General features: G+C 47.3%; 1 protein-coding gene across 2 annotated transcripts in view; it reads right to left on the minus strand.

Moving 5' to 3' along the window:
- VAV2 (vav guanine nucleotide exchange factor 2) overlaps positions 1–25,427 on the minus strand; it is a 130,575-nt gene that overhangs the window by 40,539 nt on the left and 64,609 nt on the right. For both annotated transcript variants that reach the window (XM_071574692.1, XM_071574691.1), the window contains exon 3: positions 8,940–8,998. In XM_071574692.1, coding sequence (XP_071430793.1) covers positions 8,940–8,998 — 59 coding nt within the window. The remainder of the gene's footprint in view (positions 1–8,939; positions 8,999–25,427) is intronic.

Below are 25,427 nucleotides of genomic sequence, written 5' to 3' on the forward strand. Positions count from 1 at the left end.
CAATTCTAACAGCAATAAGCAGGAAGGTTTATTTATTTATGAGCATATTTCAGCATCTCGGTGCCTTGTCCTAGCAACTGAAGCCAGTTGTTCACCTCTGCAGTGTCTTCACAAAGAATAGAGGGTCAGAGATGGGTCAGTTTTAGCCTGATAATTTTGTACTGCAGCATCTTGGCCTCAAATCCATGTGTGACAGAGCAAGAAGGATCTGGCATGGGGTTTTTTTCTATTTTTCCAGTGTCTATTCTGATTTTTTGGTGTCAAACACCAGCCCTGCAAACAGGAAGCGCAATGACAAGCAGACAGGGTGGAAATGTCCCACTCGGTGCTCTCCATCCCAAGGAGCTGTTCCCACCTGAGGCTGCTCTCAGTGAAGATTGTCTGTCAGGCAGATCTGCAAGGAAGTTCTCATGACTTGTGAAAACAACCTCAACAGACTAAAGGAGGTAGCTCATCCCCCTTTCTGGAGGGGGATTCCAGCCTCCCAGCATGATAATCTCTCCCTGTTTTCCTAAGATCACACTTGAGTGTTTTAAAAAGCAGGTGGAGTATGTGACACCCAGGAAACCTGAGCTGCTCCCATCTGCTGCCCCTTCTGTGAGGGGTTTCTTCACAAATGGGAAGGACCAGAGCCTCAAGCTGGTGCAAAGGAGCTTCTGCAGCTCTGCTGGGATAGAATGGGCTGTGCCAAATCCTCCTGGCCCAGAATCTGGCAGAAAAGCATTTCCATAATGTAGAATCTGCAGACTGTAATCACACCTTGCAGTACCTCACAGATTCCATGGCTAAATGTACAGACCTTCTGACAGCTCCATTTTTAAGAAAGTATTGTGGCAATGCACAGAAAACCCACAAGACACTGATTTCACCAAGATTTTGGGCTTCAGGCTGTGCCTTCCATGTGAAGTTGAGTGTGGGGGTTGATGCCCCACAGCTCCTGTGCTTCCAGAAAAGTCCATCTGTCCCACTGCTGAGGTTTAATGATGCATCAAACCCAGTATCTCAGACCTTGGCTGTTCACAGCATGTCATTTTGAGAGCTCCAACCTTTTCCTTTTTCCCCCTATCCTCTTTTTCTCCAGGATGGCTCATTCTGTGACCATGGGATCACCCCATTGGTTCTGGAACCCTGGAGCCACAGTGGATCCCCTGGGCACACCATCACACCTTCACGAGCACTTCTGGAGATGACCAAAGAAAACCAGGTAATTTTCCAAGACATTTACACACAACAGCAAGTTCCTTCTTCATTGGCTACAGTGGGATTAGACAGATTAAAGCAGCATTTCATTTACTGATATACCAAAAGATGGATATGAGCTGACTAGAGATGAGCAAAGAGGTGACCTGGAGCTGCTCCTTCAGTCCTGCTCAAGGCCCAGACAGCACCTCCAAGATTTGGTTCCCATCTGTGAAATGGGAACAGCATCAGGGAAGGATTTTGATCAAGTGCTGCAAGATAAAACCACACTATCAATGCCCAAGATCCATTTATAAAAAGCAGAACAGAATCAATTCTCCCCCTGCAGAACAAGACACATTGGAGCATACCAAAAGCTGCTGAATTTAATTAAAATCATACTATTGTGTTACATTACTCATCTCTGGAAAGAAGCACCTCATGCTGTGCCAAATTTTAGACACGTCCTCTGAAAAATTATGATTTGCTTTTATTTGTGGTCTGGAACTTGCAGAAATTTTCACAAGATTAATTTTGATAGAAATTCAGTGGGGAAAGAACAAACTACATCATGAGAGATAGCACAAAGATGATGATTTTGCAGGAGGGAACTCAGTGCTTAGCACAGTGCACAGCCCAAGGCTGAGCTGCATGTCCTGCTCTATCTTCAGCTCAAATCTGAACCAAGGATTTCGGAGACAGTGAGACAAGAAAATAACAGCCCATGTAATTTTACATTTCAACACATTATCGCATTTTTAAAAAACTGCTCATGTACCAATGCTTTGCTCAAGCAAGTGGTATGATTTTCTTCTCATTTCAGCTCCACGTTGACAGGAACAGATGGATAAAATCAAAAGAGAATCTTTCTCAAAAAGAAAGGAAAAAAAGAACTTGTGGGGTAACAGCACAACCAACCACAAGGGAATTATATCCGTATTAAGGACCTGGGATGCACCCCCAGGTATCCAAAAACATCCCCACAGGCTCTGCAAGTGCCTTACTTTGGGAAACACTTGGTTAAAGCAAAAACCTTGACTCCCCCATTTTTAGCTTGTGGCAAAGCAGCACAAGGAGATCTTTCAGCACACTTGAGTTGTTCTGCTGTACCTGAGCAGCTGCTATCCTATGAAACACGTGCCAATAAAAACAAGTTAAGTACCTAAATGGATCTTTTTGCCTGATTCCAGCCAGCACCAGCACTGCTGTTTGTGTGGAAGCATCACCAGCACGTCCCAGCCAAGCAGGGTCTGACTGTCCAACATAAACCAGAACCAAATAGCCCACCTGGGCTGAGCAGCACATTCTGAGGCCCACAGGGAATAAACAGACTTGTGCTTCCCCATCTCCAGTGAGGTGCTTTGTCCCAGAGTACCCCTCCCTGCAGGCACAGCCCATGGCAGTACCTCCAGCCCTGACCTCATGGTTCCCCAGCACTGGGAGCCCATCCATCTCTGAAGCCCCCACTTTGAACCAGCCAAGCCTAAAGCTTTTCTTCATCCTTAGGGCAAGAGCTGCATTTCAGAGAGACAACCAGAGGTGATGGAAAGGTCTCACACAAAGACAGGACAGTGCCAGGGTGGGCAGTGACACAAGAGGAGCCCTGAGGGAAGCACTGCATGAGTAAAGATGATGTGCCATGACAAGGCACGTGCACCCCAAGACCCAGCAAGCCCCACCTGTGACTACCTAGCAGAGCTGAGCACATCAGAGCTGTATGTTCATTCCACAAAGCTGCTGGTGGGGAGGGGGTGAGAGAAACTGCCTTTGCTTTCGTTAGCAGATGCTTACGGGGTGACCTCAGCATCTCCCAAGCCTACAAAGCAGCCGTGCAGGAAAACATGTCAATGATATTTTTCAGACTCTCTTAGGAGCAAGTCTGTGAGGATATGTACATGCCAAAATAAATGTGTTAAAACCATTTTTAGCAGGAAAGGAACTGCTTTCAGCCAAGGATTCTGCTTATCAACAAAGGAAGAAGCTTTATGGTCACTCCTAAAGAAGGTTTGTCCATGTCACAAGAAACCACCTCCACTTGACCTCCTGCTTGTGAGGTCTGCACTGAGCCTCTGGATTTCTGCTGGTCAGTCCCAGGACTGGTCCCAGTTCCAGATGCCCTGGAGCACAGGAGAGTGCTACACAGCAACTCTACCTTTTCCCAGACATGGATCCTCCCACAGCCTTCTCCATCCATTTTATAGCAACACTTAAAGTGTGTACAATGAATAAACAACGGCAGTAAAAAAATAATGGGCAGAGTGCAATTACTGAGAGCCACTGGCAACGAATAAAACAGCCCTTGTAAAACCAACCTTAAGGAGAAGAGGTCCCATAACTACCTCCTCACCAGAAGACACTTGAGGACTTAATTGTTAGTGACTTTAATTGCTTGCCATTTTCACACACAGCTGGATCCGCCTCCGTGCTGAGCTCCCATCCCCAGGGACAGGGGGAGCAGAGACCAAATCTGAGCTGCAGGAAGCCTCCAGCATGCTGGAGAATCTTTGCAAATGCCATAAACGTTTCCCTGAATCTCCCTTCTCTCCCTCAGGACAGCAAGGGTAACATATTGATCAGCTACACCAGGGTTTGTGCCACCACTTTAACTGCAAGAAGTGGGGCTTGCTGGCAGGACCACAGGGGCTCCCTCACAGGGTCACCTCCACTGCAAACAGAAGGGTGTCCCCCCCATTGCAGGACCAAACTCCAGGTTTAATTCCAAACTGGTGCTTGAAGGACTGAGGAGTTTCCATATTACATACGCTGGGAGCAGAGATATGCATGTTTTGAAGGGCAGGGGCTGGAGGCTGCCCATGCAGGACCAACTCCATGTGCCCCCCTGCCACTCTCCTGCAGGCAGCAGGCAGGACACCTCATGCCAGGAATGCTGCTCGGACTCTCCCTTCCCATCCCTCCTCCCTTTCACCCCCACACACATCCTGATATTATTGGCAAGCTGTTAAGTACAAAAACTCCAGGGTTGATAGTGCTGCAAATCTCATTTTGAGCACGTCAGTCTGTTTTAATGGTTTACCTGGGCAAAAAGGGAGCAATGATGGACCCCATCAGCAAGGTAAGGGGGGCTGCAGGCAAAGCAGGGTGGTAGGGAAATCTCCACTGGATTAAATCCTCACTGATGGAAGGATGCTGGTACAGCTAATTTAGCTGCCTTGAATGTGCCTGGAGGCAGCTCTGCCCTGGGCTAATCCCACTGTTCAGCTTCATTGCTCTCATCACACTGTCTGCACTGTAGAGACAGGGAAAATCATAGGATCATGGAATGGTTTGGGTTGGAAGAGACCTTAAAGATCATCTCACTCCAAACCACCTGTCACGGGCAGGGACATCTTCCAGTAGACCAGGTTGCTCAGAGCCCCATCCAGAGTGGTCTTGAACACTTCACTTCCACAGATGGAGCATTCACAGCTCCTCTGGGCAACCTGTTCCAAAAACATGGAGACAGGATGGCGGTGATGGCCATTCCACAGGGTGGCCATGGGCAACCTGGTCCTGACACCCACTTGGCACTGGATCCCAACTGATCATTTGTGCTTCCAATAAGCTCAGCCAGACACTGACCCAAAGGGTTCCTGCCTTGGCCCCCAGGATGGGGAAAACACAGCCATCCCAATCTCCTTCCCTCCACAGCCTGGCCAAAGCACTGCCACCACTCCTACAAGAGAAAACCCTCTCTAACAAGCAGGATTCACCCTTCTCCCCATTTGCAAATGTTTTCAAATCTATTTTATTAACTGCAGTGCCCTCTTAGGAGAGTACTGAGGGGTTCAGTTCATATACAAAGGATTTACTTAGATTAAGGGCCTCTGCAAAGGCCTTTGAACGTGGAAACTCCTTCCCATTCTCAACTGGCCTTGCTGTGCACACATTAAAAATGCATGCAGGCAGCATGAGCCAATATTCCTTAACCTCCTGCTTTGCTTGCAAAACTCTGCTTCCAGGAAAAACATATATCTCAGGGAGATGAATAAACACATGTCCCCTCTGCTCAGAGCTCACATTCAACCCCCGAGCCTGCCAGCACCAGGTGGATGATGGTCAGATCCCAGAGGATGCCGGGATGTGCCACGGGCAAAGGAGAACAGTCATGGCTGTGGCAGGAAAGCCTTAATGAAAAAAAGCTCCAAGAAAATATGAATAATCCTGGTTTACTGGGACTTGCAACAAGAAGTCTTGTTGTCCTCCAGAGAGCTGAGTTTGCTTAAGCAAAACTTGGAAAAGGAATGAAAACTCATGCTCCAAAGCACAGGAGAAGCTTTGCACAGCATCCCTGTGCAACCACGCTGCTACAAAATCCTCTCAGCTGGCTTGGAAGCATTTAGTGCCAGTCACCGTGGGAATGGGGTAATGGAATTATCGGGTGTGAGTCGGGTCTGCAGTGGAAAATCCTGGCTGTGAAATAAAGGCTCCTTGTTTAGTAACAGCCATGGATGGGCACAGTGGTAACTTCTCCCTGGAACTGCTGACAGTCCTCCAGATAGATGGAGGAAAAGATATGAAACAATAATAAATAAAAAATCTCCTTTCCTTAATTGATGGGCAATGCTGTGTGAGGATCTGGTCTTTGTTCCCATGTACAGCTCTGTAGGACAACAGAGGGATGAAAATCACAGGAAAAAGTTACTATGCCATTACTGCAGAGCCTGTGCTCCCAAACAAGATCAAGAGGCAGCGCTGCCAAGGGCTGCCTGTGCCCAAGTGAGCAGGAAGGGGTCAGTCCCATTAGCCAGGTGAACAAAAGCATTTCTCACCTCCCCATTTCTGAGGGGAAAATCAGGCAACAAAACCAAAAAGAGTTACCCAAGGCCATGTACAACACCCAGAGCACAGCCAGCTTCTGAGCACAGTTCCATGCATCAGCTTTCCCTTCAGGGCATGTCTTTATCCATAAAAAACATTTTTCCTCTGAATATCTTAAAAAGTCTGCTTTTTCCTAGGAAGCACCAATTAGCCTGTTATCATCAAGAGGATGTTATGGGCATATCCGTAAGAAATGTCATGGGCACCACCCCAAAAACCACCCAGTGCAGTGGTGGGGCCCTCACAATGAAACACTTCTGTAAACAGTGAGGAAACATCATCTGGGCTGTTTGCACAAACCTGGTTTTGCACCATTTGAGCCCTCCTGCCAGGAGGTGAGTCAGGATGCCCCGTGCTGGAGGGTGAGGCTGTTTTCTGCAGGATTGTGGAAGCAGCCCCTGGGCTGGGGACAGGGCAGGGGCTGTAGCTACAGCTGCTGCAGATTAAACACAGCCTTAACAGGGCACTGCAAACAAAACATTGCATTCAACATCTTTTTTTTTGCCATGTTTTGCTGCTTGTAGCTTGTTTCTTGGAAGAAACACTCTGTCATCTCAACAGAACTATCCTGATAGCTATCTGGTGCACTCCACGAAACAGGATTCTTCTGGCAAGGTTCATGCAGCCAGAAATTGCTAAGAGAGAAAGACTAATTTTTTTTCACTGAATAGCATACAAGATTGATTTTTATTTTTCTACATGCCATGAAACTTATTTAAGGGCAAGTAATAGGCTTTGGGATTTGTTTCACTCTTCATTTGCGTGATCCTGATTGCTAGACCCTAAAATAGGAGTTGGAGCAGAGCCACATTCATGCTATGGGGCTGGCAACCACACAATCCACACACCATCCTAATTTCACTGTATTTACCATGTTTTTGAGTGCTGTGCCTAAGCCAGCAAGACTCTTCCCATTTATTTCAATGGCAGCATCTTCAGTGGGAGAGGAAAGAGTAGAGACTCCCCCAAACATCAGTGGGGACTCCAGTGAGCTGAGGGGCAGCAGTGGCTGATGTGAGCAGTGCCTTTAGGGAGCCAGAGCTGCTGCTGGTTCCCACAAGATTAGATGAATTCATCTGAGATTAGTTTCTATCATCGAGGGTTTTGTGATGGTGTAGCAAGAAATCATCTAATTTAAAGGAAAAACCACGTACCAACGGACAAAGCAATGGCTCTCTAACTGCAGGGGACAGCGAGGTGGGAGGGGACACCCTCAGGAGGGTATTTTTGCAGAATTATAGAATTCAATTTTAGTCTAGTCTATTCTATTCTATTTTCCAGCTAATGGAGTGACAGCATTTTCTGTTCCTGCAGAGCTGGCGATGGGGAAGAGAAGCAGGGTTAATACACAAGAAAACAGAGTTGGAAGCAAAGGCTTGCTAAGCTCTGTGCTATTCTTGTGTAATTATGGTGCCAAAGGCTTCCAAGATAAAGGATTTTAGTGGGAACTGTAACTGATGGTTGTAAAATGCATGAGAAAAAGCCACATATCCACAGGAATAGCAAAGCCTCCCTTGTCCCTGGATCCCAGCTATTGCCCAGCCCTCAACAGAACCAACAGGGACTCAGCCAAAGCCCTCCCCAGAGGACACAGCTCATTTATCCTCTGAGCCGACTCCAGGACTTCCCTCCCTTCCTAGGGAAGGGCTTCTCCAGGGATGACACCCTGGAACCCATTCTAGTGATGCCTCAAAACTCAAACCCAGCCCTTGCCAAGGAACAGCAGCTCGTGCATGTGGGTTCCCCATTGGTCCTGCCTCTAAAAGCCATGGATGTTCTTTTCCCTTAGAACAATAATCATTGCAGGCTTCTCCAGGACTCAGGGCTATCCTTAAGGATAAACAGTCCTAAGCTTACAGCACGTCTTTACTCCTCAAACCTTCGCCCCCTGAATCTCCTCCCAGCCCTGCTGGGATCTGTCGGATTTGTGTTTAGCAGATGGGAAAGCACCGAGTTGGTTTTACACGTGAAAAGCTGTTCCCCCTCCAGCAATATCAGTGCAGTTAAGGCAGGGAAAATATGTTCAAGCAGTGGAAATCATGGCAGGGGGTGGTAGGCATGGGTGGCAGGGCTGGGAGTGAAGCAGGGACCCCATTCCCTGCATCCTGGCTGTGCCTGGCCCTGGGATGCACTGCAGAGCCATACCATGTTACCCCATGTTACAGACATGCTGGGGAGAAAAGTAAATGTGTTCTACAGTTTGGGGTGAAAACACACATGCTTCTCCCTAAAAAAGGAGGAAAGGCACTTAAGGCTGAGAACTCATCCCAGTTATAGCTGTGTCCTAATGAGATGTTGCCAGACTAATAATACAAATGCACATTAACAAGAAAACCAATTGCAAACCAATTTTGCAGGGAGCTGAACAAAGAGCAGGATAACAGCTCTGCTTAATAGGGCTGTCTGCTCTTCTAATTCCTTCTCCATTGCTCCTTCAAGGAGCAGAGAAGGAGCAGCCAGCCCACCCTGGGTGCCAGGGCCAGGGTACTCATTCCCCCATCACCCACTCAGCAATGATGTTTCTTTTCCAGGAGGAAATTTCCCACCTCTGAGGGACAGAAACCCACCTGGACTATTCTGCACAGGGGTAGGTGACAGTGGGGACAAGGGGGTGACATCACAGCTCATGGGCACTGCTGGCATTCCTGGGATCCCTCAGCTGCATGGTGAACTTCCAGCAAGAGACACAAAAGCCCACCCTACTGCCCTTCCCAGCAGGAATAGAGCACACAGTCCACCACATTTTCACTTATTGAAACTATTCCCAAGCAGCCTGTAAGGTACCTTTACAAGTACCCAGCCTACATCCCAAAGACATCCTTGATGTCTGTTTAACCATACTAAGTGTAGCTTCTAAAGAGCCTGATGTGATTAAATATTAGCAATAGGGATAGGGAGAGAGAGAAATGTTACTTAAAGCATCAATATTGAAAGGATCTTACCTAATTCCTTTGGTTTGAGCAATACTGTGGAAGGAGAGCCTGGATACTGCAGAGATCACCTAGAAATGAGAGAAAAAGATGCTTGTGTGTTTACTGAGGACAGAGGAAGGTTTGATGGGAACCTGAGAACCCACAGCCTGGTGTTTGAACCTGGGCCACTGAAATGGATGTTCTCCAGTCCCCCCATCAGTGTCCAGTGTCACTATCACAGTTGGAAGGACACTGTCAGTGCAAACACTGCCTTTGGTTCTACTACTGAGCACAAAAGACATTTAACCAGCATCATCCAAGGAAACTCCATCTCAATGCTCCTTTAATATGTCCAGACCTGCCCTGACAAGTTCTATGCAACACTGAGAACCCTTGAAAAACCTTCATATTTCGTATTTTATTACAAAAGGATTATAACTCCTTTCATGCCTCTCCCCACACAAGAGTGATCTTATTGAGGCAGACTTGCCAAGACTGAATGGTTTTGACTTCTTGCAATTCAATAAAGATGCATCATCTGTTTGTCAGAGGTGAGTACAGACCGTCGCCCTTTTCTGGCAGAAAACAGCCAGAAGTGATTCAACAAGGAAATATTTTCATCAGCATTGCAATCAGAAGGAGTAAAACCACCAGCTTTTACAGAAAACTCCCATTTTTGATGGAAGTTTTAATTGCCATGAAGAATTTTCAATGAAGAGGAACAAAGAATGGGTTTAGTCGCTTGTAGATATAAACCATGTTTTAGTCTTGCTCATTTCAGAGCTAATTAAAAAAACAAACCTATTATTTTTGGACTGTTTTCCAGTCCACTGGGATGAATAGAGATGCCTGTGCCTGGGACACAGATAAAGGGCTTCTTGAGCAATCCCTGCTCAAGGACCCCCAGTTCCTACCTCTCCTCCAGGTGTACAAACCCAAACACTGTGGGGGCTGTTGCTGCCTGGAGCTGCCCTGCACCCAACCCAGCTGTGAGGTCCCCTCAGGGATGCTTCATTTAGGGACTGTGTCCCTCCATCCTGCTGAGGGGATGCTCCCCTGGTTTGCTGAGCCACCTCCACAGTTTGGTGTTTAGTGGGTGACTTTCACAAGGAGAACAGGGAATAGAACATCCCTGAAAAGCTCCAGGGCTTGTCACAGAATTGCCAGCAAGTGGCACCTGCAAATGCCAAGCCCAGACAGGACACAGTGACTGGAGACCCCTCTAGGACCTCCAGTCCTGCTCCATGGGGCTTAAAATACTCCGAGGGAAGACCTAGACTGATTGAATGAGTCTCTTCTGTGGTCTATTATTAGACTTCTGAAGTAAAAAATCAGTTTATGAATCAGACAGTTATACTGCAGGGTTTGACTTCCAGGGAAATTTAAGAGAAAAGCTCAGTGTTCGCCTCACCAACAAGTTTCCCTTTGTTCTTTTATGAACAGCCCCAGGCTCTGAACATCCTGGCACATCAAAGCCCAGGACCTGGTTCCAGTGAGGAGCCAGGATGCACAGACACACTTGCTGACACCAAGGCTCCCAAACTGATGCTCAGGTACGTAAGCAAAGTGACCCACTTTGAGGGATCAGGTACAAAGAGCCTCCTTGAAGCTTGGCATCTCTGAAAGACTGAACAGTGACTGCCTCAATATCAGGGAATACTTTTCCAACAACGACTCCTGCTAAGGCAGTAACCAAGAGCAAGAAAAGCCAAGTGTAAGCCCATGCCCTCACAGATCCCGTGCTCCAGCCCGCCAGCCCCAGCCAGGGAAGTGCTTAAGCATGCATTTAAGGAGAAGTAATCCTCTCAATTTCAACAGGATTAAACAACATTCTTAAAAGTAAGTCAATCCTTAAGTGTTTGCTAAACTGTGTCTCATTTTCCCTGCAAAGCAGTTTCTTATTTGCGGACAAACCCAAGAGTAATTTCTGCCACTCCTGGCTCTGGTGTGCCATCAGGCCAGGGGGCATCTGGGCTGTTCCACACCCACACAGCAGCTGGCACAAGGGGCCCTGACCTCATCTGAGGCTTTTCCTTGCTTCTGGAATACAAGGACATACTAATACAACTAATACAGACATTCCAGGGTGGGCAGGCCCTGGCACAAGTTGACCAGAGAAGGTGTGGCTGCCCCATCCCTGGAATTGTCCAAGGCCAGGCTGGATGGGGCTTGGAGCAACCTGGACTGGTGGGAGGTGTCCCTGCCCATGGCAGGGGGTGGAAGGAGATGGGCTCTAAGTCCCTTCCAACCTAAACCATTCTGTGATTCTATGACAGTAAGTGGAAATATAATTCTCCTGTTATTTATACCTCCCCTCTCTTTCATGGCAGCCTGGAAATGCAGACACTTTCTTTCCCCAAGGCAGATGGTACAACCAAAAAAGATTTCCTGCTGTGGGTTATCAGTTCCTTTCAGATTTATCCTGATTATTTCATAAGCTCGGATCTTTGAGTTTTTCCTCTTAAAAGCAACCTGCCACTCAAAACTGGGAATTCAGTAGGAGTGAGGCTGCTGTATCCTAGAAGGGATGAGCAGGGACACCTTCCACCAGTCCAGATTGCTCCAAGCCCTGTCCAATCTGGCTTTGAACACTTCCAGGTATGGAGCAGCCACAGCTCCTCTGGGCAACCTGTGCCAAAGCCTGCCCACCCTCACAGGGAAGGATTGCTTCTTAAACTAACCCTGCCTTCTGCCAGTTTAAAGCCATTCCCTCTTGTCCTGCCACTACATGCCCTTGCCAAAAGCCCCTCCCCAAGCCACTTGAACAAGCTGTTTGGAAATCTATACTCTTATCTGTGCATTTTATTTCCATCATGTGGAGGGCCATGGGCTTTAACAACCCAAGTCTAAGCAGATTATTACTATTATTATTACTTCTTCACCCGTTTCTCAATGTAATTTCCTCCCAGAAAACTGCTTCCAGCACAAAAAATTACCATAAAAGCTAAATATAACATCCCACTGACAATAACATGCCAGGAATATAAACAGGAATATTACAGGTATGTAATGCAAATGATGCACAGACAGAATTTCTCTGCAAGTGACTTGCAAAGGGTTAGTGGGAAATTTCTGGTACTTTTGCCATGACAAGTGAGGGATGCCCTTCACATTCTTGGCATTCCAGTTTGCCCTGTATTTTTAGACCTGAGCTAAATCCAACCACCCAGCTGATCATTTACTGACCAGCGAGATCATCACTGCAAATCAACAGCACCACAAAGGGAGTACGAGGGTTCTGCACATGATTTCAGAGGCTGAGCACCGGATTTAAAAAGGCATCAAGTTCTGCACTTCATGGGAACAAGAAAGAGAATAAAAACAAAACAAAATAACCAAGGCTCAGAGTGGGTTCCTCACATTTGCTGGTCATTTTGGAAGAAACTTGGCTGAGCAGAGAAGGGGGATTTTTGAAAAGAATAGAAAACTAACACCACCACAATAAGAAATTCACCATTTTCTTCCTTAAAACCAACACTTTCTTTTAGGAATTAAAGATTTTAAAATAAACTGAAGCCAAAAAGAAAATAAATTACCATGCTTACTGCTCTTCTGCTTCCTCCAGCATTGTTTATTGCTGATGGTATCTCGGTGCACCCAGAAAACTCTAAAATAAACTTTCTCGTATTTGAAAAAACAAACTGACCCAGCTGGACTGGAGAATACTTTGCATAGGAGGGACTTCCCAGCTCTCACCACTCCAGGAGTGTGGCTGAGAGCTGGAGTGAGCTGAGGGCTCCCAGCCAGGGTTGAGCCCCAGCAAGGATGTGCATTCCCAGAACAAATGGGAGATTTGCTTCCAAGCAAACCAGGAGCTCTGCACAGCAGTGATAATTCTGGGCAGAGACCTCACTGTGTCACCTCTGCACATACCATTCCAGGGGCAGATTGTTTCACAGCCTGAAATTACATGGAATAATCTTCTGGTTTACCCCTAAACTCATGAAGGGTGAAATCCTCAGGCCAAACATCCCCAGCCTCTGGGTGGGCAGAAACTTGACCCCAAAGTCAGAGACAAACTGATGGTGTCTCTGAGCAACTAGAAAATGCACAAATAAACTCTTATTTGAAAAAACAAACTGACCCAGCCAGACTGGAGATCACTGTGCATGTGAGAACTCAGAGATACTATTTCCTAGCTGGATAATGGCATAATAAAAACACCAACGTGAACAGTCCCAGAGACACGAATACTAAAATAAAAGCTGCTTTGAGAGCAAGTAAGATTTGATCCACTTGCTTCCAGTTCGAGGTGCTGGAGAAACCTGTATTTTCTCCTAGTGGTGCACATGGCAGTGGCTGGTCAGCTCATGTTTACTCTTTTTCTGGTGCTGCAGAGCATCCCTGGGCACTTCCCAGCACTTTCAGTCATTTGCAACACATTGGGCTGTGCACAACCAGGATCTGGTATTCCCCAGAGGGGGATAGAGGCAACATTGTACCTGGCAAATGGCCAGTGCTGGAAGCATCACCTGCCCTCACTGCAAGCACAGTGAAAGCCCAAAGTTCCCCAGGGAGCAGGAGGAGTCAGCAAAAACCAGTCTCTTGCAGAATGGGCATCCACCAACAGGAGGGAGAAAATCTTCAAGGGAACAGAGTGGGAGCAAAGGAGGGAAGTAGATTTTTCTCCTGATTCCTGTGCTCCCCATGGTGCCACTGGCACAGCTGGCAGCTCTTCAGGGAGCAAGTTCCAGCTATAGATCAATCTGGGATGATAAATTATACTAGAAAAGAAGAGAGGAACAGGATTCTGGGAATCATAGAATGGTTTGGGATGGAAGAGACCTTTAAAGGTCATCTAGTCCTGACAGCAAGGGGGAACCTTCAACTAGAATGGGTTCTCAGGGTAAAGAGAGTTACTGGACCTGACCCTCAGCTGCTGTAGAATCCCCAGACTCCCACCAGTTGCTCTGATTTACAGCCTGGACTGTGGCTGGATCAGGGCTCTGAGAATTCATGTTGGTCCCAGGGCTCTGGCAGCTCCTCGCGGCATGAAGCCCATCAGCTGCAGTGTCCCACCAGCTGCAACATCCCATCCCATCAGCTGCAGAGTGTCATCAGCTGCAGTGTCCCATCCCACCAGATACAACGTCCCATCCCATCAGCTGCAACAACCCATCCCACCAGATGCAATGTCCCATCAGCTGCAGAGTCCCATCCCACCAGATGCAATGTCCCATCAGCTGCAGAGTCCCATCCCACCAGATGCAATGTCCCATCAGCTGCAGAGTCCCATCCCACCAGATGCAATGTCCCATCAGCTGCAGTCTCCCATCCCACCAGCTGCAGTGTCCCATCAGCTGCGATGTGCTGCCCCAGCATGTTTGCTGCTGCACCGTGTGTGTTTGGCTGGGCTTTTAAAAACAACATTATTAAACCCACTGCTATTCTGCATTAAACCCATGATTTGGCCACATTACGTGTTGGGGATACAAATATTAAGTCGCTGGCAAAGCCACTGCTGATTTCCAGTGGGAACAGGACCTGTATATCATTTTAACACGTTTATTTTGAGCTCTTTGGGGCCGACATTGTGTCTGCTCTCAGGAAGCCTTACAACAGCAGGCAGCCACTGGAAAACCAGCAATATGCCCTTACAAGGAGGAAAAAAGAGTAACCTGGGTGGATTTATAGCTATATGCAGATGCACACACCCCATCTCCCATATTTAAGACACAAATTTCCTCACAGAATAACTGGGTAGTAGAGGGAACACCATCGGGAATCTCTTGGGGGACTCTAAACCCTGATGTCTCTGCATAAGGAGGTGTCTGCGCTCCTCTGTCCCCATCCCACAGCAAACACACCCAGCCAGGAGCAAGGCACAGCAGGTCCCTCACCTCCCCAGGACACAGAGAGGATGCAAAGGCAAGGGAGGGCAAGAGGCAAAGCAACCCAACCTGTAGAAGCATCGAGAGCCACGAACCAGCCCGATCACGGTCCTGCTGTGCCGCTCCCCGCGCCGCCCATGACTCCCAAACGCAGGAATTAATGCCCTGAGACTACAGTGCTTGCTTTATGCTGCCAAGCTCGTCTAATACAACAGCAATAAATAGTTATTCTGCTACTTAATGGCCTCTCTCCTCCGACACGGCTGCTGAGCTGCTGCCTCGTTCTGTTACTTTTATTATCGCTATGTGATAGCAATGACTTGGAGCGAGGAGCTGGCTTTGATGGGACTTTAAAAGCCTCAGGGGGGGAACTCAGCAGTTTCTCAAGTGAACTAACACCAAAGCCAACCAAGATGAGCTGAGAAAGTGCCTGCTGCTGTGCCTCCAGCTGAACACGGAGTAGAGATTCATTTGATGGCCCTGAAATACTCAAAACAGCAAGCCCAGCAGCACCCACGGGTGCCGTTAAGAGTTTGGGCACAGAGTGAGAGGATTGCAGGGCTACACTCAGCAAAGCCATGAGCCTGGGGCAAGCTCAACAGCATGGTAGGTGCCACCACTCTGTGTAACACAAACACTCTGGGTTTGGGGGACACAGAGACATGAAGCCAAGCCAAGGGCATGGCCTGTTTTCCTGTAAATGGAGGGGATTCACAGGGCACGAGGGGCTGTGTCTGTTGCAAGCCTGTGAGCTGCCATGCACCTCCCTTCTGCCTGGGGACAGACATCCTCTGCTCTCTGCTCCCAGGAGAGGACAAGCCCACCCCAAGGGAGGTTTCTCTGCAAACATCTCTGCCAGAGAGGAGATGAAAACAGGAGAGACAAGGAAACTGCATCTTTATGCATCCAGCACTGGACTGAGCAAGAGAGACCTGGTGCTATGGCAAAGGTGCTGGCTAAGGAAGGGTCAAATGATGAGTGAACAACAAGGGGGTGCCCAGGACCTCTAGGAACTGCCATGCACATCCTGTCCTCCAACACCCAGCACTGCTATGAAACAGAAAAAAACATAAGTGCTGGGCAAGAGGTGCAGGGGTGAGTGGCCATCCACTCCTTCTCCTCCTCCTTCCCCAAAATCCCCTCCTGCAGCTCTGCTGCTTTCCCTGGCTCAGCTTGGCCCCGTCAATTTGCACAGAACTTGCAAATAACAGAAAATAAAGCAACTGTTAAGCACTTGCGTAAGAAAGGAAGGAAAATTAAAAGCCTTGATATCCAAAAACTATTTCTGGGACAGGCTTGGTAGCGCCTCTGAACACTGATTTGGAAATGAGCCACCAGCCTGTGCCACCACGCTGGGGTTTAAGGTGACACCAGCCAATCTCACATTTCTGGATGATACAGAACAGCATTAATTAAATATTAAGTGAAACTATTTCAGCACTGGTGTGCAGCAGCGTGTGAAACTGAAACCAGGGATCAGAGGGCCGTGGGATTGAAGTCAGGGCTGCCTGGATGCTCCATCCCTCCGTGTCATTCCACGTAAGAAAGCAGAAAGCACGTTGTTCTTGTCAGAGATCCCTATGGGACAATGCCCAGGAGATTCACCCTGGACTGATTTTAACAGAGGAATTGTCCTGTCTTGGGTTTCTGAAGGTGGAGGAGAAGGATGTAATGTTTTCCACATGTTGATATTTTTATTTTACTTATTTACATACCTCTCTGATTCATGGGGCCTTCTAAAAAGCTGCCTTTGTCTTTCTCTTCTTCTAGAAGTACCTCCATGTCTTCCAAGGGCTCTGAGGTGCCACCACTACCCGGTTCCCTCCCCAACTTTGCCCAGCACCTCAGCCCCTTGTCTCTCACAAAATCCCAGTTCATCCCAGCATATGCTGGGATTCTCTGACCCGTGAAGCACAAGTCAGACAAATTTTGCCTTTGATTAGAGCAATAATGTAATATATTTGGGCAAAGGCAGCCAGTAGGGAGAAGAAACTAATAAGAACTTGATTTTTATTGCAGCTGGGATTTCAGCATCCTCCCGACGGATTCCCAGAAATGCCTGAACACTGGAAGTCTGAGCTGAGGGCTGGCTGCTTTCCTCTAGACTAAGGATATTACAAAATTGCCTCTTAAATAAAAATCCAGTGTGTAACTGGAGAGGGCTCATTTGCATGGCTTTGTAATGGTTACAAAAGCTGGCTACAGGAGCGTGTCCTTCGGGAAACGGTGGTAATGCAGCCAGGGAACTGGACTTTGCTGTGAATTAGAGGGGTGGAAACCACAAACAAACTGGCTAAAGCAGGAGTTTGGTTCAGGCCCCTGGAGCAGACAGGTAAGTGCAGAGTGAACTCCCCTGGCTGGCTGCAACAGCAGCAGAGGCACGTGCTGGAGCTCCTCATTTCCACACCCCAACACAGCTCTCTGCTCTGTCCAGCCAAGGTGGCTCGTTCCCTCTGCTCCTAATTAACATCCCAGCAAATCCCTAATGAACCTGGAAAGATGCCGAGCGTTGAGCAGCAGAGGATGGAGCTCAAGCGTGGGAAGACGTGAAACACGTAGGACGTGGGTGCTGACGGCACCAACCCCAGCATGTGCAAACTGGCACAGTCCCTGCTGAAAACCACCAAGCTGTGCTGGGCATTTGGCCCACAGGGACAAAGGAGGAAGGCAAAAAAAAAACCCCAAACCCTTAAACACTAATTAGCTTAAAATGCTGGCAAATAGGTTTACACAGATGCTCAACTGGGGCATGGCAGGCTCAGCCCACAGCACCTCGCACTGTCACCTGGCACAGACCTGCCACAAAGACACCTCATGCCAAGGGGGGACAGAAAACACCAGCAGAATCATTTCCAAGCAGGTAAGGAGGGATGTCAGACACAGAGAGCAGTGTTCATTGTGCCTCTGCCTTTCCAGCTGGTCCAAACCCTGGCCCTGATGCTCTGAATCTCTGCAGGCTTTGCAGAGCCTAGAGAAGCATCTCTGTCTTGCCCCAGAGCACACCCCATGCTCGGCATACATGGATATAGTGATCAGGAATATTCAGGGAAAGGGTCCCACAAACAACTCCTGACTCCAGAGCAGTGATACAAATATCAGAAATGAGAGGACGGTCACGCTACCCAAAAAATGGCTCCAGCCACAGAGGTGTTTGTCTTACCCTACAGGGAAGACCAAGACAGGCTGAACTTTGGCCAGAAACCAGCTGCTCCTATTAGACATTTAAATTCAGGCAGTTTTAGTTAAATTTCTTCTCCAACCTGCAGGTCACCTGCTTCACAACCTCATGCCCTTCTTCTGCTTAAGTGCTCAAGGTCCTTCTCTGACCCCAGTCCATAATTCAGGATGCCCAAAGTCATGCCCTTAAGCAAAACCTGCATCTTGTGACTCAAAAAGGCTCTGCCTTGAGGTATCTGAGTGAATTCCACCCAAGGGGACTGCCAAGGGCTCCCAGAGCCCTGGGGAGGGACACAGCTCTGTGCACATCCTGCAAGGAGAGGCTCTCTCACAAAAACATCCGTCCCCCCTCCCCCAGTATTGATTGGATTTGTCGAAACAGATGGAAAAAACAGCTAGTCAGATGCAAAACACGGATATCCAAACCTGCTTCCAAGAATCTGGCTTAAATCTGTATTAAGTTTAATCCTTTTTGATCAAGGCCTTGTATGTAAGCAGAAAATATTACAGATTTTCACATACCTTTAGGTCCCCATTTCCGCTCAGCTCTAAAACAGAGTTGGGAGGTCAGAGAAAAATACACGGAGCACAAAAAAAGTGAGGTTTAGGAATATTTTGCATCCATATGAAACCAATCCACTTGCACAAGGGTAATTTACCTATTAAAAAGAGAAGGCTTAAAATTCTCTTTGCCTTATTTCCTTCAGATTATTCCAGGTGCTAAAGAAAAAAAACACAGCACTGTATAAAAACAACAACAAAGTGTCAAAAAGCCAGTGCTTTGCATTTTGCAGAGATCCCAACCTCTGGCATGGCCACAGCACCCAGCATGTGTTTCCCCAATGAAGTTTAAACCCCTTCCAGCCCCAGAGCAGCAGCACTGATAGGAGATGCCCACACCAGGAGCTGGATGTGTAGGAGCAGTCCCAAAGCCCATCTGCAGACTGACAGATCACAGAGAGGTTTGTCCCTTCCTGCCACATCGTGGGTTTTCAGCTCCAAGTGTCAGACCACAGCATAAACATCCCACTGAATAAAAATATCCTCCTCCAAAAGGCTGAGGCACCTGCAGGTTAACACTTCAGAGACCACCGTGGTCCAAGCCCTGAAGGCAGCAGGAGCTTTCCCATTGATTTCTCAGGCTTTGAGCCCTGGATGCATCTTGAGGCTCTACTTAACTCCCTCCATTACACCTGCAAAGCATCTGCCTCTGCCCCAGGAAGCTTCATGGAAGTAAAGTCCCTCCTAAAGCCCTCCTGCAGCAGCACAAGCAGCTTAACCATCACAAGCCTTTTGAGACAAGCTGTGTTTTACAGATCAGTAGAAAACTTGGTTAATCTCAAAGAAATTCTTGTAATACCAACATATACAAAAGAGGCAGGAAGCAATAGGAGTTTTTCAAGTGCACTGTAAAAGGCAGCTTTTAGAATTTACTTGGGATTTGCTGCTTTGATTTGTTCAAACCTGGAGCTGAACATTTGCAGGGATGGGAGACCTTTTCCACTGAAGTTTCTTTCCCTGCAGCTACACAGAGTCAGGGCTTGTAGCAAGAATCCCATTTGGCTTCACAGATGTATGAGCTGCTCCAAGCTTTCTGCACACACACAAATCCACCTGGATGAAACATCTTCACTTTAACAGCTTTAAGTTCAAAAAGAAGTGGAGAAAAAGGCCCAGAAAAGAAGGCAGATGCAAAAGAACTTGGAGTGCTGGGAAAAAACCAGCCAATGACCTCTGGGAACACACAACCAGGAGAGGGCTGGGGCTCTGCTGCCTGCATTTCTCTTACCAAGCACCTCAAAACACGAAGTACACTGAGCAGAAACACTCAGGAAAAGGCATGTTTGGAAGAGAAGCACAGGAAAGCAGGATGAAGTTTATTTCATTAGCCCTAATCTTCTCCCAGACTGCAGGGACAAGCACCTTGTAAACTTTGGGGGTTTATTATTATTACAAGCTGGCTTGCCAAGCAAAATTCCCCAAAAGCCACCCAGGTCTGAGCTGCCTCCTCACCCAAATCAGCACTAATGTGTCTGTTAAACATCCATTTTCCAGTGTTTCTTTAAGGAAAGGAAGGAGAAAGCAACATGCCACTCACAGAGATGGGCAGGAGAATATGCCCATTGTCCCCTCCTCCTGTCCAGGGGACATGGAAAATTGCACATCAGAAACCAATGCCTAATTTATTCAGGTTATTGAATTAAAAAAATAAATTCCATCACAGGAATTCACTGTTTTTGAAATAGAAAAAAAATACTGAAAGCTGCAGGATTCTCTGGTTGAAGTTTTAACTGCTCCACACCCACTGTAAGGAGAAATTCCCCATACTTTTGCACCTGACTGTTTCTATCCACTGATTTCCCCTGTCTAGCACACCTAAACCAGAGGGATGTGCCAACATCTCACTGCTGGCCTGACCCTTCCATCAGCATTAGACAGTCAGACATCTCAGTCACTTCTTGTGTGCCTCAAAAGTGTCACCTCTGGGGGTCCCAGTAGACATGGAAAACAACTGTGTTAAATTTCTGATTCCTAGAAGAACAGGCAGCCAGCAGTAACCAAACTGAGCTGTTCAGAACAGTGAAGGAGGGGAGGAGCAGTTTAGAGCAGTGAGGAGAAATTCCCACCTTCTGAGGAAAGGTCAGGCTGCCCTTTCCTCCTATGAGTTTGCACCATTTGGGAGTAAAAACTACAAGTGTTTAAATTCTTATTCTGCAAGCCTGAGAGCTACAAGCAGGGGCCAGTGTTGAGTATCAGAGCAAGGGACCTGCTCCTGATTTTGGTGCTTTATTCTTCCTCATTCCACAATCCTTGCCCAACTTTCCAGGCACTACAAGAACTGTTTCAAAAGGAAGAGGCTAACCTGGGAAAAGGGTGGCTCTATCAGGCTTATAAATTCTACCAAGAGCTTTTCTCTTTACAATTATCAATGGTTTACACAAATGAAAACTCTCAAGGTTGTGCAATGCACTAGGAGAGCCAAGATGGCTGTGCACAGCATGGATTCTGCTCCTCCTCTTCCCTGCCTTCCCCAGATGAGATAAAAGGATTGGGTTTTATTTTATTACATATTCTGCTTCGCTGGTGAAATGCCTTCCAGAAATAAATGTTATTTTAGAAATAAAAATGGGTTTTCCATCCATCATATTCCGACTGCAGAAACAACCCTCAGTTCCCCTCTGATTCGTTACTCAGAGGATGGTTCTCAAAATAGCAAACACTGAATTTCCCAAATCCATGATTAACTAGTAGCATCAAGAGGTTTCCAAACACAACTCACTATCTGAATCACATTCCCAACCCTGGGCAGAGCTGTTTCTGTGCTGGGCTTTCCAGGAGAGTCCAGTACAGCCCTGGAGAGGATGGCACTGGTGCCAACTGTGCCATTGGATAGAGATGCTTGACACAGCTACATTTTTTTCATAGCTTAATTCCATGATGTCAATTAATCTATTTACACCTGCTGAAAGGCAGAAGCCTGGGCTGAGGGAGAAGCAATCCTCAAGGCAGCTTTCCAGAGACCTGAGAGTCAGAAAACACCTCCCTTCCTCTCATCCTGTAATGGTGGATAAATATACCCATAAGGTGCTTTGATCTGACTGGAGTATGTTAAATTTAGTCGTTGCTGTGCCTCTGCAGACAGCACATTTACTGCTACGTGGGTGACTGAGACATGCATTGCTCACAGCACACTGCAAAGGGGTGTATAAAAGAACTGCAGTAAAAGACATCCAAAATATTGGCTCCCTTGACAGGGTGTACACGGTCACAGCTCACAAATTACAGGGCGGAAGGGAAGCTGGATGGATTTCCACGGTCACTACTGTACAGAGGGCAAGACAAGATGATCTAAGGGTCCCTTCAGACCTAACAAATCCATACAGCTGTAAAGAAAAAATATCATAGATTAGATCTTGGCTGTCTCCAAGAAAAAAAAGGAAAGAGTCAGGCATGATGTTTTCAGTCAATGATTTAAGGAATGTAAATAGCTTTGTCAAAGATGCTCAGGCAGATTTCCCCAGCTGGATCCTCCACCATGAGCTCAGCTTTGCTCAGGACCTGCAGCATGTCAGGATGGTTTAAAACAGCAGGAAAAGCAAACTGGCAGCTGGAGAGCCCCAGCTCCCCTAGAGAGGGGTGGAAAGCATCACACAGAGGTGTTTGCATCCCAAGGGAACAGGATCCCAATGCCCTGGCACTCCCCAGCTTAGTGTGCAGTGCTGGGAGTGTTACATCAGCTCCTCAGATGATACACTGCAACTCCAAAAGTGTCACCAGCTGTTTATCTACTGCTAAAACATGTTTAAAAATTAATAGGAACAAGATTGAGCAAGTGTGGAACACGCAGAAACCAGAAGCTTCGAGGAATTTCAACACACAACGTTAAAATCGGATGGGCTGTAAAGAGCGAGCACCAGCCCTGGTACAGGAAAGAAACACCAAAAATACACACACACAATCACACATTCATCCAGAGAAAGGGAAACACAGCTCTCACCACCACATGCTCATCCTTCCAGCCCTTTAATTAGAGACAAAGAGCTGCTGGACAGCGTGGGGTTGCAGTAGGAAGGAAAAGAAGGGGGTTTATCTGTGTGTTAATACAGCCTTCTGTCACCACAGCCCCCAGCCGGTATAAGGGCTCAGGGTGGAATGCACATCCCTGACAAAGGTCATCAATTCTGAAGGAAGATGGATGCACGCCCTTGACGATGCCCTGTGCAAGAGGGAACGGAGGGTCCCAGCAGCAACGTCAGGCATTGACAGTACAGGCAAAAAAAACCAGCAAAAAACGACCAGGAACTGCTGGTTCCAACAGGGCACGTCTGCAGAGCTCTGGACAGCATTACAAATAAGTGTCAACACCCAAGACTGCATCCCAAAGGTCACTTATGCAAATCTGAGGATGAGATCAGGGGAACCATTAGAGAAATAACCACTGCCACCTTAAGTATGAGCAGGTCAGACACAGAGGGTCAGGTCAAGGCAAACTTCGCCCTGGAGCTCTTGTCCAGAACAGAGAGATTTCACAATAAAACAGGTAAAACTGGTTCCCGTTCTATGAAGTTCCTGGAAATGTCCAACAAGTATTTACTTGTGGTAAGGGAAGGGAACAGGGAAGTGGTATTTGTTCTTTGCTGGCTCTCTTGATGTTTTCTTGCTGCCAGTAAGACCGGTGAGAGCACATTTAAGTCTTACTGACTTCACAGCTAACAAGCACAGCACCTGAGTTATCACTGCACAGGGCATTTTACATAGGACAAAACCCCCAAAAAGCCTAGATCAGGGTTAGAAGCTGCTCAGGCGCCTCATGTGGGGCATGAAAATTCATGCTGTAAATAACAGGATGTGCTTAATGGCAGCAACAGCCGAAATTCACAGAGGAAAAGCTCAGGCTGGTGTAGAACTAGAAATCAAGGAGTGGGACAGAAAAAAAAAAAAGGGCTTTCTGCTCTGCGAGATACTGATGAGCATTTTGATTTTGTTCATTTACAAAAAGGCAATGTTTCCATTTTATCCACAAGCCCTCAAACAAAATATTTTTCTTTTTTTTCTGACCAAAAAAGAAAGCACAAAGAATTCCCTGAAAATTGAGTTTTAATGACTTTTCCCCCCATCTGCTATAAAGGATGTTTTTTCATTCAAAACATCTTTTTTTTATGACATATTTTGGCCAGATGTAGATGATGTGCCTCGACTGCAGAAAAGAATATTTGATAGCATTACCAAGGGATAACCACTTCAGACCAACACTTGCAGAAGAAAACCTTTCAGGTCCTCAGTGTTGAGCTCACTGGTATCAGCTCATCAGCCTGCGGAGCAAACCAGTCCACAGGGATGGATCTGAAAGGTTTGAATAATTCCACATCAAAATCAACTGTACCTGGATGAGACTTCCACCAAAGCATCAAGACAGTACAAGACAGGCTGTGAGAGGGAAGAGGGAAAATATATTCTTGTCAAAATGACATTCCCCTTAGGAGTACAATCTCCACAAAAGCATTTCCCCGCACGCATTGTGTCGGATTTCAGATTTTGCACTTCTGAAACACATTATGCTGGGTACTTGAATAATTATGTTTGACTTATTTAACAATTTAACATTCACACGCTTGGCTTTACAGCTGGAGAAATAAAATCACATATTTGAGGGACAAAAAGGAAAAAAGACGGTTTGACAATGTATGTCTATTTATGCAAGTGGTCCCTGTTCGGAAATTACATTCACAGAGAAAACTGAGCAAACTGTGCCCCTCACCAGCTGCAAATTGGATTTGGAGTGGTGGGACTGGTCAGTGAAGTGCCACAACTGCAGATTTGAGAAGGGAGGACAGCAACTGGGCACAGGCAGGATGATGAGCAGCTGCCCAGGCTTGAGCTGCTCCAGCTCCAAACCTCTGTGCTCCCACCATGGCCGGCCACAGCTAAGTCTGGCTGAGCAGAACCCACTCATCCAACCCCACACTGAGACACAATTTGAAGGCGAAATGGCCCCACAGGGTGATGAGTGTTGACCTATAAAGTGTACAGGGATCTAGGCTCTCCTTGAGGTATTCACAGGCACCCTGAAAGTCAAACAAGAGCCAATTTTCCTCACCCACCAGCAACATCCAGACTTGGTGGTGCCTCTGGAACGCTGTGGAGGGAGCTCATGAATGGCAGCTTGTGGCCAACAGTCCACAGGACTTGTTTTCCAGCTGGTGTGTGCAGTGAAATATGGTTCTTAAGAACAAGGTGTGCCATGAGGGCAGGAGCAATCAATGGGGCTCTCCATCATTTAGCTGACACAAGATTGGGCCTTTCTTCTCCACACCACACACCAGACCTCAGCGTGGAGAACTGGTTCAATATTTCCCAAGAGGATGCTTCCAGCAACAGCCTGGGCTGCCAAGAACCCTCCACCAACACAGCCCTGCACCAGCTCCTCTGTGATATTTGTCACAGAATCCTCATTCCACTCCCTTGTACCTGACACCGAGCCTGACAACCAGAATGTCCATGGAGAAGAGTGCAGAGAACAGTAAAAAAAATGGGCTCCAATGGAAAAAAAATGCCCTCCAAAATGTCAGATCAGCACACCACCACTAAATTTGCCACCTGATCCACATACTCCATAAATTTCTAAGACCCCCCCCACTTGTTTTGCTCCTTGCCCCCTGCACACCCAGAAAGTGGAGCCTTTTCCTGACCAGGACTGCCCAGTCCTCTCCACCCAGACCCTCTGGGCTCCAAACTGGATACAGCAGCAGCTCTGTCCAGGAGCCCAGGATATGAGGGGGGAGCTGACAAGTCAAGAGAGAGAGAGAAACACAGAACTGTCATCACGACAGCATCCAGGGAAAACCCAGGGGAATGTCCCCGCTGGTTATCGTGGCAGGGAATACTGAGGCACCGCTCTGCTTACAAAGGTCCTACTGATGTATTTTTCATAAAGTGCTTTATTCTGCTGCAGATGTGGAGCATTATCAGTAATAAATGTTTGCAAGATAGTAGGTGGCGGCACTGTATC

This window comes from Pithys albifrons, chromosome 20 (genome assembly GCF_047495875.1).
Source record: "Pithys albifrons albifrons isolate INPA30051 chromosome 20, PitAlb_v1, whole genome shotgun sequence".
NCBI lineage: Eukaryota > Metazoa > Chordata > Aves > Passeriformes > Thamnophilidae > Pithys > Pithys albifrons.